This window comes from Zonotrichia leucophrys, chromosome 5, assembly GCF_028769735.1.
Source record: "Zonotrichia leucophrys gambelii isolate GWCS_2022_RI chromosome 5, RI_Zleu_2.0, whole genome shotgun sequence".
Classification (NCBI taxonomy): domain Eukaryota; kingdom Metazoa; phylum Chordata; class Aves; order Passeriformes; family Passerellidae; genus Zonotrichia; species Zonotrichia leucophrys.
Genome location: NC_088175.1, coordinates 4876792 through 4889902, shown reverse-complemented (window position 1 = coordinate 4889902; position 13111 = coordinate 4876792). Strand labels below are relative to the sequence as shown.

The 13111-nt window shown below is 39.4% G+C and overlaps 1 protein-coding gene across 5 annotated transcripts in view; it reads right to left on the bottom strand.

The window, feature by feature from the left end:
- Positions 1 to 193: 193 nt before the first annotated feature.
- Positions 194 to 13111, bottom strand: part of PPP1R13B (protein phosphatase 1 regulatory subunit 13B) — a 69713-nt gene continuing 56795 nt past the window's right edge. For 3 of the 5 annotated variants that reach the window (XM_064713447.1, XM_064713446.1, XM_064713445.1), the window contains exons 10-18: positions 12071 to 12226; positions 9165 to 9334; positions 7824 to 8325; positions 6533 to 7299; positions 4845 to 4982; positions 4634 to 4767; positions 3756 to 3922; positions 2595 to 2794; positions 194 to 1734 (exon numbers count right to left, since the gene is read on the bottom strand). In XM_064713447.1, coding sequence (XP_064569517.1) covers positions 1693 to 1734; positions 2595 to 2794; positions 3756 to 3922; positions 4634 to 4767; positions 4845 to 4982; positions 6533 to 7299; positions 7824 to 8325; positions 9165 to 9334; positions 12071 to 12226 — 2276 coding nt within the window. In that variant the 3' untranslated portion in view covers positions 194 to 1692. The remainder of the gene's footprint in view (positions 1735 to 2594; positions 2795 to 3755; positions 3923 to 4633; positions 4768 to 4844; positions 4983 to 6532; positions 7300 to 7823; positions 8326 to 9164; positions 9335 to 12070; positions 12227 to 13111) is intronic. The other 2 variants (XM_064713448.1, XM_064713449.1) reach the window with 1 other exon arrangement.

The window sequence follows — 13111 nt, the reverse complement described above, 5'->3', positions numbered from 1 at the left end:
TAAGTTAACTTTTCCCAGTTGGAATACTGGGATACTAGTGTGTAAGCACATCTTCAGTGAAGCTGATAAAACAAGGAGGAAAAGTGGGTTGTCAGCTGTAACCTTGGCAAACTACAATCAGTGTTTTCATGCAGACTCTGACCAAAGCCACATCTGCTGTTGAGACCTCTATAAAGAGAGTGGAGAATGCAGCCATGCCTTAGCAGTACTTTATTGTGCACATTTACATGTTCTCTGAATTAGTGTATCATAGGCTCTTGAAATCATCACATTCATGTAGCAAATTCTTCAACAATAATACCCTTTCACTTTTCACCACAATATATACAGTTAATGCTGACCTGTGGTAAAAGCAAGTTACAGCACTGCAGAAATGGATATATAAATTATACACAGAACTTGTACATGAAGAGTTAATCAAATTGCATACTGTTAAATGGGAGAAAATTACAAGAAATATGGCTAAAACTTATAACGGGAAATTCAAAATATACTTTTGGTATATAAAATCATGTACAATTAAAATTCCAGTGAAGTGCCTGTTTGTGGGGTTTTTCTTTTTTGCTTGAAACTACAATGTAGTGGAACAGGTTATTGCATAACTTGCCTTGGCAGCAGTTGTAGGCTGCCAAGAACCACAGAAACTGTCCTCAAATAAGCTATTGCCTTTCTTAAATCCTTCTCTAAACCTTGTTTCTTTCTTCTCCTCCACTTGGCATCTACACGACCCTCTTTCTCTACTTCTATCCAGTCCTTCATATTTTCTTTTAGACTGACTACTCAGGCAGACTTCAGGTGACACAGTATATAACCCTTACCAGACTCTTACCCTTTTCAACTATTGCACTTTCATCCCTGCAGACATACAGATCCCTTAAGCTGCTGCAACTTCAGTACTAACTGTTGTGTCCAGGCTGGACGAGCTCGGGGGGTTAGTAGGGGAACCTTTACATTCGTAGAGGTAACACCGGTGCTGTAGGCTGAATAATAAGAAAATAAAACACCAAGTGAATATTGTGTAGGGACTTTGAGAAGTGTACAAATACTGTTGGTTTTTGTTAGTTCTCTAGCTTGATTCTAAATGCAAATACTGCAAGATGCTAGACTAGGTAAAGCTTTCGTTGGGGTTGTCCAGACTAGGATTTAAGTGTTTACTATGTTGCCACCTAAAATCCTAGCCTTCACCAAGCTTTGGTAACTACTTAATTATGCATGTAACAGGTGAAGATCTTGTGTCCTAGAACCCAAAGAGTTGATCGGTAATGAGAACTCAACATTCACTGGTATGGAACAGAAATACCCAAAATCCCGACATGGGACAGTTGCTGTGGGGGGTTGGAGCAAACTGGACAGTGCATCTGCACTCTGCAAATGACACCTCTGAACATGGAACACAAGGAAGCTCCTACCACGGAACTCTGACTGAAAACACCGCGTGAGACGAGAGCTGGCGCAGCACTGGCGGTAGCGGAGGCATCGCTCTCCTCCTCAGTGCTGGTCACACAAACAATCCTCGTTACAAACTGCAGATCTTGGAAATCGTGGATGCTGTCCATTTAACAAGAGAAAGCACCATTAAAACTAAATATCATAGTTTTATTTCTCTGTGTGAAATGACCAAAAATGATGGCTCCAGTGTATGTTCTAAGTTTCCAGTTACCAGCATGGTACTGCACTGTTGTACAACTGAATTCAAGCAAGGGTTCGCTGTCGAGGTTTTATTCGTGGATATAACTAAAAAAAACAGAATAACAGTATTAGGCTTTGCATGGTTAATACCAACTTAATTTATAACTAAAGGGGTACTTTAGGCAGAACTTATTAGGCAGAACTGAGTGATGAAGTGTTTTGGGGGGTGGGGTTTTTGTAAGCTTGAGGGTGTTCTTAGGCCACTCCTGAAAAACAAGGAGCAGGAGGAAAAGGGCTGATTTACTCCTGCCAATGGCAGCAACATGGCTGCTCTGAAAATGACATGGTACATTTAGCTCAAGATCCAGAACAGACAAAGGATGCTTTTACATAAGTACAGAAATTCCCTGTTGAACACTCCAGAGAGCTCATTTCCTGCTCTGTAAGGTTCTCTTATGCATTTTGTCCTCAGTAGCTCTCTACTTAGTCACCTAACATTCCTGGCCTCTCCTGACAGTGTTCCATCTGTCTGAGCAGCATAAACAATGTGCCCACAGTTGTCATCTTCAAGGCTCTCCTGTTTTAAACTCACACACACCTATGTCCTTATCTTGTGTCAGGTATTAAAAACCTTCCCAAAAACTTTCTGAACCAAGGCTTCAAACTGCCTAATAGAGCCACCATATTTTCCATAAGGGCTCTATATTTTATCCAAGGAGGAGAAAAAAGTCTCATTAAAGCATAAGCTATATTAAATACACTAACTTGCTCAATGCCAACCAGCACCAGTCTAACAGTAGCCTCTCCTGTTTGTTTACAATGGCACAGAGGCCAGAGAGAATAATCTGCTTTACACCACTTCCATGTGCTGCGAATGGTGCACAGAGGGATTCTGACTAAAGATCCATCTTTTGTTCCTACTTCAGGTGCAGGTGACAAATAGAAGGGAGAGGTAAAGAACTTACCCCCAGGAGGTTTTTAGGCACATAGCCTTCCTTGTCATTGAGGCGGGCCCACCACCACTCCGTCTCATTGTCATCCTTGCGCCGCAGGATAGTGATGGCATCGCCCTCGTGGAATGACAGCTCGTCATTGTTCTGGGCTTCATAATCCCACAGAGCATACACCACCCCTTTATTCATCACTCCCAGCTTCTCCTGCACTCCTGTTAACAACACCAGATGGTAAAATAGACTCTTCTTTCCCTCTGAGATTTTTATTATTGACACAGTGGCCCTAATAGTAGTCTCCTGTTAATAACATTTTATGAACAGTTTTCAGCACTTCCATGATGAAATGCTGTCAGAAATTTAACTGCATGATAAAACAAAATCTTGCAGAATAATTTAGAGAATGAGTTTTTCTCATTTATTATACGTGCAGTGGAAACCACTTCCTACAACAGGCCTTCTACAGGGACACTTGAGGCTTTCAAAGCTCATACAATGTCAGATCTGAAACAGCCTTAATGAAGCTTAAATCCTCTCATGGAAATAAAAAATTTGTCTGCTCCATTGAAGTGCTTTTCCTGCAAAATATATTTTAGTAACCAAGCACTCCTGTAAAATAATTATTCATAAAGCATATTTCTTTCTTTGTGTGATCTGCTAGAAATTTGGGTATAGATCTCAGATGATAATAAGATAGTTCTGAATTTCAGCATAGGGATGAAAATCAGAGCACAGCAGCACTACACAGACACATGCTGCCTTGTCAAAATGCCTTGGAAACACCAACTCTTAATATAATTTTATGGGAAATAAAAGGCTGCTCCTACTACTAGAATTCAGTTGACAGCCTGTGCATCAGGAAGTTAGGAGTCTCTCTGTCAAAACACTTGCCAACTCACTGTTATGGTCAAAACCTCCCTGTAGAAGCATTTCCTGAAATGAAGCCAAATTAAAACTTTAAAAATCTTAACATTTGAAGGAGCCTGTGAAGTAATTCAAACCCCAGAAGGACTAAGACCAACATCACAGTGAAAAGGTGATGCTGGTTTTAGCTCTTAGAAGGCACAGGAACATGATACCCCATATCATCAAGTCTGGGGCCTAAGCAGATGTTTCACACAGATCAGAGGGACAAGTCAGGATCAATCTTAAGAAAGATGTGGTGTCACAGCTTACCATACAAAAACTGGGAACACTGAATATAACCTTCTTCCATCTCCTCACACTTGTCTGCAGCAGTTTCTATATCACTTATAGTTGAAGCAAAAATAGCTGCCCCAGATTCAACCAGTAGTTTACAGAGATGAACACTATTGCAAGAAGCTGCACAATGCAAGGGTGTCCTGAAATAAAGCAAAAACATGTACATGTGAAAAAAGAAGTTTCCATGAATTCTAACTTTCATCTTGCCCTTTAGAGCCTGTCTGTTTTAAAAGGAAATTTTTCTTTATGTTTAAAGGATGTGTATGCATTGTGTAAAACCTGTCAAGCAGCTAGGATGGATTTCAGGATTTACCTGACTCCAGTAAAGCCAAGCATTATGAAACAGATGATAGCAAAACTAATAATTTTCACAGCTTACAAAGCTGTTGGGTGTGAAAGGGTATTTTCTAATACAAGGAAACCTGAAAGGTAAAACAAAGTTGAGGATTCACATTCCCACCCCTCAAAAAGACTTCAGGAATGCTACAGCTACCTGTAAGGTGAGATTCTTCAAGAACACCAGCATCTGTAGTGGTATCTTTGATGAAGAAACTTAAGCAAAATAACTTTTGTCATTTGTTATTTATAGTTTAATTATTTCAGCATCTGAACAAGAAATGCAACTCTACCATTAATTATCACAAACTGTAATCTCATTTATGGTTTAAGTGCGCTTGCTTGGGAGCTGTAACCTTGCATTTGAGTTCATCTCCACCTACAGCTTAGAGAGTACTCATTTGATGGGGGTAAAGAGGAAGGAAATTGTTCCCAGAACAGGTTTCAATTAAATTTTGAGTGTGCATCTAAATGGTGCTTCTCCCAGACACCAGGTTAAAAATCTTGACACTTACCAGCCATCACTATCTGCTGCATTTACATTTACACCAAAATCGAGCAGGAACTTCACAATGTGGTGATGACCAGCACACACTGCATTATGCAAAGGTGTAATGCCTTCATCATTTGGTTTACTGGGATCATCAACCTGTTGAAAACATAAAATAGTTTAGCACTTCCTTTTCCCTGAATACTGCATGGGGTTGCCATTGTTTAAAAGCTTACCTCATATATGATTCGTTGTACCAGATCAAATTCACCCTCCAAAGAAGCATCTAGGAGGAGAGCCAAGGGATTGAACTTCACTCTCAAACCATGGCCTGTTCTTTCTGAGTTGGGTTTCTTCAAGTTGGTACGTTTTGTCTGAATAAAGATGAAGGTTGGAAGGCAAAATTTCAGGTTGTACAAGTAGGAAAAATGATTCATTTATGAATTTCATCTTCCTTAAATGATATTTAGAGCTATGAAATCATTTCTATTTAAGTCTCTAAATAAAAGGCTTGATACATTACTACATTTTATGCAGTTAAAAAAATGAAAAAGCAAGCCAATATAGTTTCAAAGCTTCTAATTAAATATAGTGAGTACAAGGCATGAAGTACTTAAGTCAGTGTTTTAAGCATCATCATCTTAATTGTATCTAATATAAGGTGTGCATATTACTGGTGGATTATCTAAGACACTGAAAACTTTTGCTTAGCCTGGAAAGCACCACACAATTAAGCCAGAGTCTGTACTTAGAGGAATCAATGCCTTGAATGAGCAGGAGTCTCTGTTGAAGGTCAGACCTGGCAAGTTGGGAGTTTTGTTGTAGGAACGAAAAGTACAGAACATGAAGCTATTTTATGTGACATTCTAGCTGGTGTTATCAGAAGCTGCATTTTCAAGATCTGAAGCACATTTAAATGTGTTTTGAGAATATTCTGAATGCCTTACACGTGTCCTTGTCACTTGCTGTGGAAAAAATAATCTATTATTAACTACAACTTTTATAGAATGCTTTTGGTCTCTAGCTCTGTAGGATCTGTTTTCACTTATGGTCCTATATAGGATGGCTATTTCAGTTTGGAAAATAAACCCTTCATATAATGAATAATATTAGTTGCTAGCATATTCCATTCTCCCAGAAGTATCCTGGCCCTTATGCTCGTGGAAAACCATACAAAGCCTTGTGCACACTGCAGTCAAATTCTCAGAAGAATGCAAGGCTCCTACCTGAATCTAAAAAGGAAGATGAACCTTAGTTTCAAAGAGTGGGTGATATCACAACAACAAAGAATAAAATCCTTTTTTTTTTGAACTTTTCAATTCCCCAGTGTGGTAGATTTTGGTAATGGCAAGTATTTAAAAGATTTTAAAGTCCTGGAGGATGGACTTTGAAAGTAATTCAAAGGATGTGACAAGCCCATTAGAAAAACATTGTTGCTATCACAAGCCAGCTATGCTGCTGCTAGAGTTAGTCCTGTTCCATCTCCTCTGAGAGGGGAAAAGGAGAGCAGTTTCCCCAGAACGGCTATTTTAGCTTGCCTGCAAATTAAAAAGCTTCCCACTGACCTAACTATTTGTATGAAACTAATGGTAAGCTATCTTTGAAGGCCTGAACAAATTAAAACAAATAATGGAATCTCCAATTCCTGAATTAGTTCTACAACAAGAACCTCCAAAAAGTTGAGAAACACATACACAACCTCCCATTACCTATTTGCATATTTTCCTAATTAAGCAGGTAGAGTAGCAAAGAAACTAATCCATCAGAATTCTCCCTGGAACTCCCCTGGTTTTCTTTCCTTTTAATATCATGAGACTTCAAGTGCAAAGATATTGCTGAGCACAAGCCTACCATGTCCCTGTTATGCTTAAGCACAAAGCTAATTCTGTAGTTCACAAAGTTGTTCTTTTGCTTTGTTACTTACTGGAGGAAGTGGAGGAGGAAGAGCAGGTGGCAAAGGAGCTTCATCTTCTACTGGAGAACTGACCTCTGGCGTGGGACTGGGTGACTGCTCAGTAGAAGGAACTATAGAAAGGTTGTTGTTGTTGTCTTCAGTTGTCTCAGATGTTTGATTTGTGGTTTCAGTGCTTATCAACTCCTCGGTGGCAGGAGAAGGTAACTCATTGTCATTGGCATCTGACGAGGGGGGCGGTTCATCAGGGACAGGAACCGTAGGTTGCACGGGGATTGGTTCTTCAATATTGCCATTGGTGCTGGCGTTCCCGTTATCAACGTCAGCTAAGTTGCCTATGAAGTCCTGTGGATTGCTGGGCTGATAAAAAGGAGCACTTTCTATCCCCCCAGCCAGGGTGTTAAAGCGCTGGTACAACAATTTCTGTATATTTGGTCCACTGGGGCCCTCTGGCTCGGTGATGGAGCTGCGTTTCTTTAACGGCCTCGGAGCGTTGGCCAATTTCCTCCTCAGAGCCTCCAGGTCAGCGTCACTCTGATACCGCAGCGGCGAGTGCACGATAGGGGTGAGCTTTGTGGGACTGAGAGGACGGGGAATGTTCTCCACATTGCTGTTTTCACTGGGTGGTGGAGCATTTTCCACCTCTTGATCTTTTTCAGTGACCTCACTCTGAGGCTGAGGTGGTGGCTGTGAGGGAGACTGGGCAGGCAAAGAGCCATGAAGGAATGGCAAGGGTGAGGGAGAGGTTGAACCAGACTGTAATACAGGCTTTCCATAAACTGAAGAAAAGAAAGATGGACAACAGTGAAGAGCTGTTCTTAAATTACATAATAAAATATTTATAAATAAACTATTAATACTTGTTTGACACTAATACAGAAAGAAAAAATATTGTTCTGGGGACTGTCAAAACAGAAATAAATACTTACCTGTTGGTGATGCTGATGCTTACAATTATTAGCTACAAGGAGCATCTGGAAGGTTTTTGCTCTTTCACAAGGAAACAGTAGGAGAAGCAAAACTCCTATCTAGACACTGGTTTTTCAACTTATTTATCAAAGTATTGATAAAGTATCCAGGCTATATTGTTCCAACTGCATGTTGTTTTAAAATAAAATCAATGCATACTTATTGATAACCTCAAAAAATATATTAAATTATTTTTCTGCTATGCTGCATGCACAAAAATTACTTTCCTCACAGATTTAGACACGCTTTCCAAATTGATATGGGAAGTGAACTAAGCTAAACAAGTAGATCTTAATGTATTTCAAAGAAAAAAAAAAAGCAAAATATATTCTACCTGCTTTTACCGACTTATTTAAAGTATTGTACACAGCTTGTTGGTAATTCTTTGGTGGTGTTGCTTGCTGAAGATACACTGAGTAGATGGAACTGGAGTTCACTGTCTGTGGCCCTTTTCTGGGAGACTGAGGTCTGGATCCTTTATCAGCAAGAAAAGGTCTGATTGCCACAGTCAAAGGCAGTTCTGGCCTGCCCTCTCCTCCTGGGAACAAGGGGGGGCCAGAGGGTTGATACGTGGGGCTGGGAGGGACAGAAATTCTCTGCTGGATCTGCTGAGAGGAGCTGGGCTGGTGCACGTTGCTGGGTGGCGGGAGCGGGACCGGCCTCTGCCGATTTGCTATGCTGGTGCCAGGCCTGGGCAGGCTGCCATCCTTCCTCCTTTCCAGAGAGTTTGTAGAACCTGTTCCTAAGGGAACTGGGCTTGGATAGGTCCCATAGTTCTGAGGCAGCTGCTTGCTTACACCAGGAACTGTTGGTGGCACCTTCCCCAGGTCAAGGCCCTGTGTAAGAACAATAAATAGTATATACCATTCAATTCAATAAAGTACTTCTGGGCAAGAACATTCCTTCTTCAACATACCATACAATCTTGTGGGACAGAAAAGGAGTCAACATAAACAATTTGTGTTCCTTTATCACTAGATAAACTCAGGTAGAATCATATCTGAGGATCTCATCATACCTCAGACAAAGGCCACTGTTGAAAGGCACTTTCAGCTCTAACACATTCATATCAATTTAAAACTATTTGCATACATGCAAAGCCTGATTGACTTGTTCTAGGTTCCAGATCTCAGTGTCTAGTTGGTCTTGAAAACACATACTTTCAGAGTTTAGCAAAACAACTAGAAGACCAAGCCCTTATTCTTTAAAGATTATAGTCTTAAAGAATTCATAAAGTACTATTACAACAGTGAAGACAGATACCACTATTAGTCTCACTTAAGGATGGATTTAATGACTTATTTTGTGAGATTTTTGAGAAAAAGAGTACACTGAAAAAGTAATAATCTATACAAAGGAAAAAGACTAACAAAGATATGAATTAGAAAAACATGAAGGAGAGGGGAGAGGATTAGGAGAAGCAAAGAGGAAGAAGGGGAGACTAGATATGTAAAAGAACAGGAAGGAATACAAAGTACTGAAGTTGAAAGAAACCCACACATTTTAATGTGATAAGAACAGGAAGGAACAGAAAAAATATAATTTTCTCTATGACTTTTTAAATAAATAGCAGAAGGGAAATGGAATGTGTAATTGAAGTGAGTTCAGCTATGAAAGCCAAAGGTTCATAATTTCAGCAAAGCAGAACTATAAATATATCACAGATGAAACCCACCAGCTTATCAGTACTTCCTAATACTGAAGTTGGCAAAGGCTGGCTGGATATAGTTCCTTGTTTTAAAGCAGTATCCATGCTTGATTCTTTCCAGTCTGTGTTGGAGATCTGAGGGGGTTTTACCACAGGGGCTGAGCTCTGTTTAAGTAGCGGCCAATTTCCATCATTAGCTTGAAAACAGACAAAAATACTAGATTTAAGATAATCCATACTAACATTGCAAACAAGCAAAACAACATGTGAAATATTAGATTACAGTGGGATTAGTTTTATTCTAGAAGCAAGATAAATCAAAATTAACATTTGATTCAGAAATCAATATTGAAAGCCAAATCACTGCATAGAATGTGCTGTTCACAACCCTTTAAAATTCAAATTGAACTGAAAACTTCTATAGAAAAATGTGATCAAAATTTTGGCTTGAGTGTTGCATATTCTGCTATTAGAAAGCAAAGCAATTCAGAGTAACAATCCACACAGAAACACTTCATCAACACAATTCTTTGGGCACTATCCAGAGACAAAGTCAAACTACAGTAAATGTTAAGTCTGTGTAAGCCCTGAGTGGACTTACTCCAAATTTAAACTATGGTTACCAGATTCATTCACCCATAACAGGATGTAATAACTCCCTTCAGCAGCAGGGTGGAACAAAAGCACACATTCCTTTGCTGGAAGTGGTGGTTAACTCACCTTTTGTTTTTCCTCAACATACTCACCCGATTAAAATTGCCCCAGCAATTTAATATTAAATAAATTTATAAAGTCAGCTGACAACTTTAACTCACAGCGTGAAGATGCAAGTCATGGGCTTTTATCTTCATCATATGCAAAAAATCATGCATAGCTGCACATAAACTGAAGCAACAAATCCTTAATGAAGTCCTAGAGGCATTGATGTTACTTTATTAACTGTGTGGGACTATTTAGCTTCAGTTCTCTAAGTAAGCAAAAGAGTTTAAGTAGCCTAATAATTAGATATAGTTTATAGTAACTAAATAAATCCTATGTTAGACCCTAAGGATTTGATTTGCCTTTAAAAGATTAAACATCAGGCATGTCTTCCTGTAAGGAGGCTGGAGATCATTCCTCCATCCCTATGGCTTGTAATTGTTGTAGTGGAGCACTTAAATGTGTAAAGGTGATGTGTAACATGTAATTGACTCTACCACAGGATAGGAGCTGAAATGGAGGGGGATTGTGCCTTTGTGGAGATTGAATGAGATTTCTGGACCCCACAGTAATACATATCAAATGAAAATCAAGTTTTTAGAGGCCATGTTTCCTATTTCAGTTCTAAGCTTCTGGAAAATAGAATCAACAGGACTATTTCTAGAATTCTCTGTCTGGTATAGTAGATAGCCTCAAAATAAGCTGCATAGGAACATTCTAATGAGAGTGAATTTTCCACCACCACTCTAGCTTCTATTCATGAGCCTTACCCTCTTTGTTGAGTATCTCTCAAAACAGGATTAACACTTGCATACTTTTACACTGAGAATACAGTATACAGTCCAGAAATCACTTTTCACACTTGCAAGCTGCTAGGAAGTAAAGTGATGAGGCCCAGTTTTAATATTGGCATTATCCACAAGCTGAAAATGTTGTGGGTTTTGTTTGTTATTGTTTCTGATAATCTGGTAATCAAAAGTGAGACCAAAAAGGTGTCTAAACTCTTAGGCCCTAAATAATGGCAAACTTTTCAACTATGCACTGAATTAATGCTTACTGTACAAAATACACAAGACATTCTATAGCTCCAGTAAGATTACAGTTCAGTAAAACCTTTGTTTTGAAGATCAGTGAAAGGTGTTATAATTGATTCATGAAAGCATCTGGATCTGTAAGTTAGTTATGAGGAAAAAGCACTTACAGAAACAACAGCAAGAGACATGACACATTTGAACATCTTACCTGCAAATTCAACACTTTTCTATTAGAAAGACAGATACACAAAAACTTATTGTAAACAGCATATTTTTCCCCAGATAACAGACTGGAAGTAAATTCAGACTCTGTCTCCTCTCTCTGACCTACACTGTGAGGGTGGGGAGTCAGTGGCACAAGTTGTCCAGGAAGTTGTGGATGTCCCATCCCTGGAGGTGGTGTTCAAGGCCAGGCTGGATGAGGCAACCTAGTCCAGGGGGAACTGATGCCAACACTCCTGCTCTCAGCACCCCAGCTGCTGCTCTCAGCCACCCCACAGCCAACTGGCTCCATCCACCCCTCCAAATGCACCCTCCTGCTTGTGCCTGTAAACATAACACCCACTGCATTTCAGCTCTCACCAGGCCATTGTGCATTTACAGAAATAAGACAGTGACACACAGACACAAAAGGTTTTGTGCATTTTCTCTGACTTTCCCTAAAATTTTTGTAGGTCTGGATCCAGGTTACTCACTACAGCAATTGAAGCACACTCCAAGTCCAATGGAAGGCAGCAAGACTCTGGGTATTGACTTGGGCAGAGTGAGCTTTTATCCCAACTCTAGAGTCAGTGCAACACAGAAACTTGAGGTTTCCCACAAAGTAACTCAAACTAAGCCTCAAATTAAGTACCTCAATTAAGATGTATTTTATGCATCTATCCAATACAAAATAAACTAAAACCCTTTAGTGATTGCCAGAAATTTCTAACATTGAGAAAATGTTGAGGTTTTTCAGAGAAGAAAACTCATTCCTGGTACACTACTCCAGTACTCCTGGGATGCATTTGCTGCAAATCTGTTTCCTTCAAAGATGAAAAGCAACTTCTCAATCAATTTACATTTCAACAGCATCATCTACACGCCAGAACACATCACAAGTTCTAAAGATGCTGTTTAATATGCATCTGTGTGCAAGAGCTCAGATGACCATATTAAAAACTGAGTTCTTAGCTAGCCAGAGATCTTCTACGGACTCACAGTGCTGGGTGTCAAACAGAGTAGGTGCCAGGCGGATGACATTGTGAACAGCAGACTGAAGAGAAGTGGGAGGTGACAGAATAGGATCCACTATTATGTCTAAATCAGAAACCTTCCAGGTGTCTGGAGATTTTTTCACACACCCACAGTCTGTCTCTACCGGACGCACCAAGGCAGATCCAGTTACACAGAAAAAGAAAGAAAAAAAGTGGTGGAAAAATTATAACAATGACAATGGAGAACATTAGTACAGGAACACTCAGATAATGAGAAATAAAAGCATGACAGTTGAAATAAATTCTCAATTTCTTTTCTTCCTGGGAACATGTACGCTTCTCCTTACATAAATCTATTTTAGAGAACTTCATTCAAGTATCTTCAAAATAATAAATACAAAGTCAGTCCTAAGGCAGAATAATTACTTTTATAATATTAAAAGTTCCAAGGTAGGTCTAGAAGTGGGTATGTATATTTTGGGATGTTGATATTACAAAATTCGTGGAAGAAGGGTCCACGAATCTGAAACAAAACTGTTGCAAATCTGTACCTTCACCCCCACAATTAAGACATTCCATCTTCTTGAGACTTCTCCATAAAACCACAGTGATGGGATTTGTACAGACTTTGAATACTTTTAGCTGATAAAGGTATTGCTAAATCACTAATATCAATGGGAAATACTGGAGTCTTTTTTTTAAGTTCTGTTTGGCCAGTTTTACTTTCTGACCTTGGGGCTTTTTGGGGGGAGAGCATTTCTGACATTCTTTCCTACAGAGAGGTTCAGATTGTCTTCTCCCACCTCTTCCTTCCCATCTGGAAATCATGATGCAAATTTTGCTGGAATATTCAGTTTTAAGTCCTTGACTGTATGTGAATATTGCAACAGCTTTTGTCTCCTAGTCATTCCTTATCCCCTTTTTGATATCTCCTAGGAGACCAGGTAAAATAAGTCCTATGGTTAGACCAATGGGATCGTGCATTTTTATTTGTATTATGTATATTTTACCAGCTTATAATTTCTTAAGAATTATGATTTTTCTA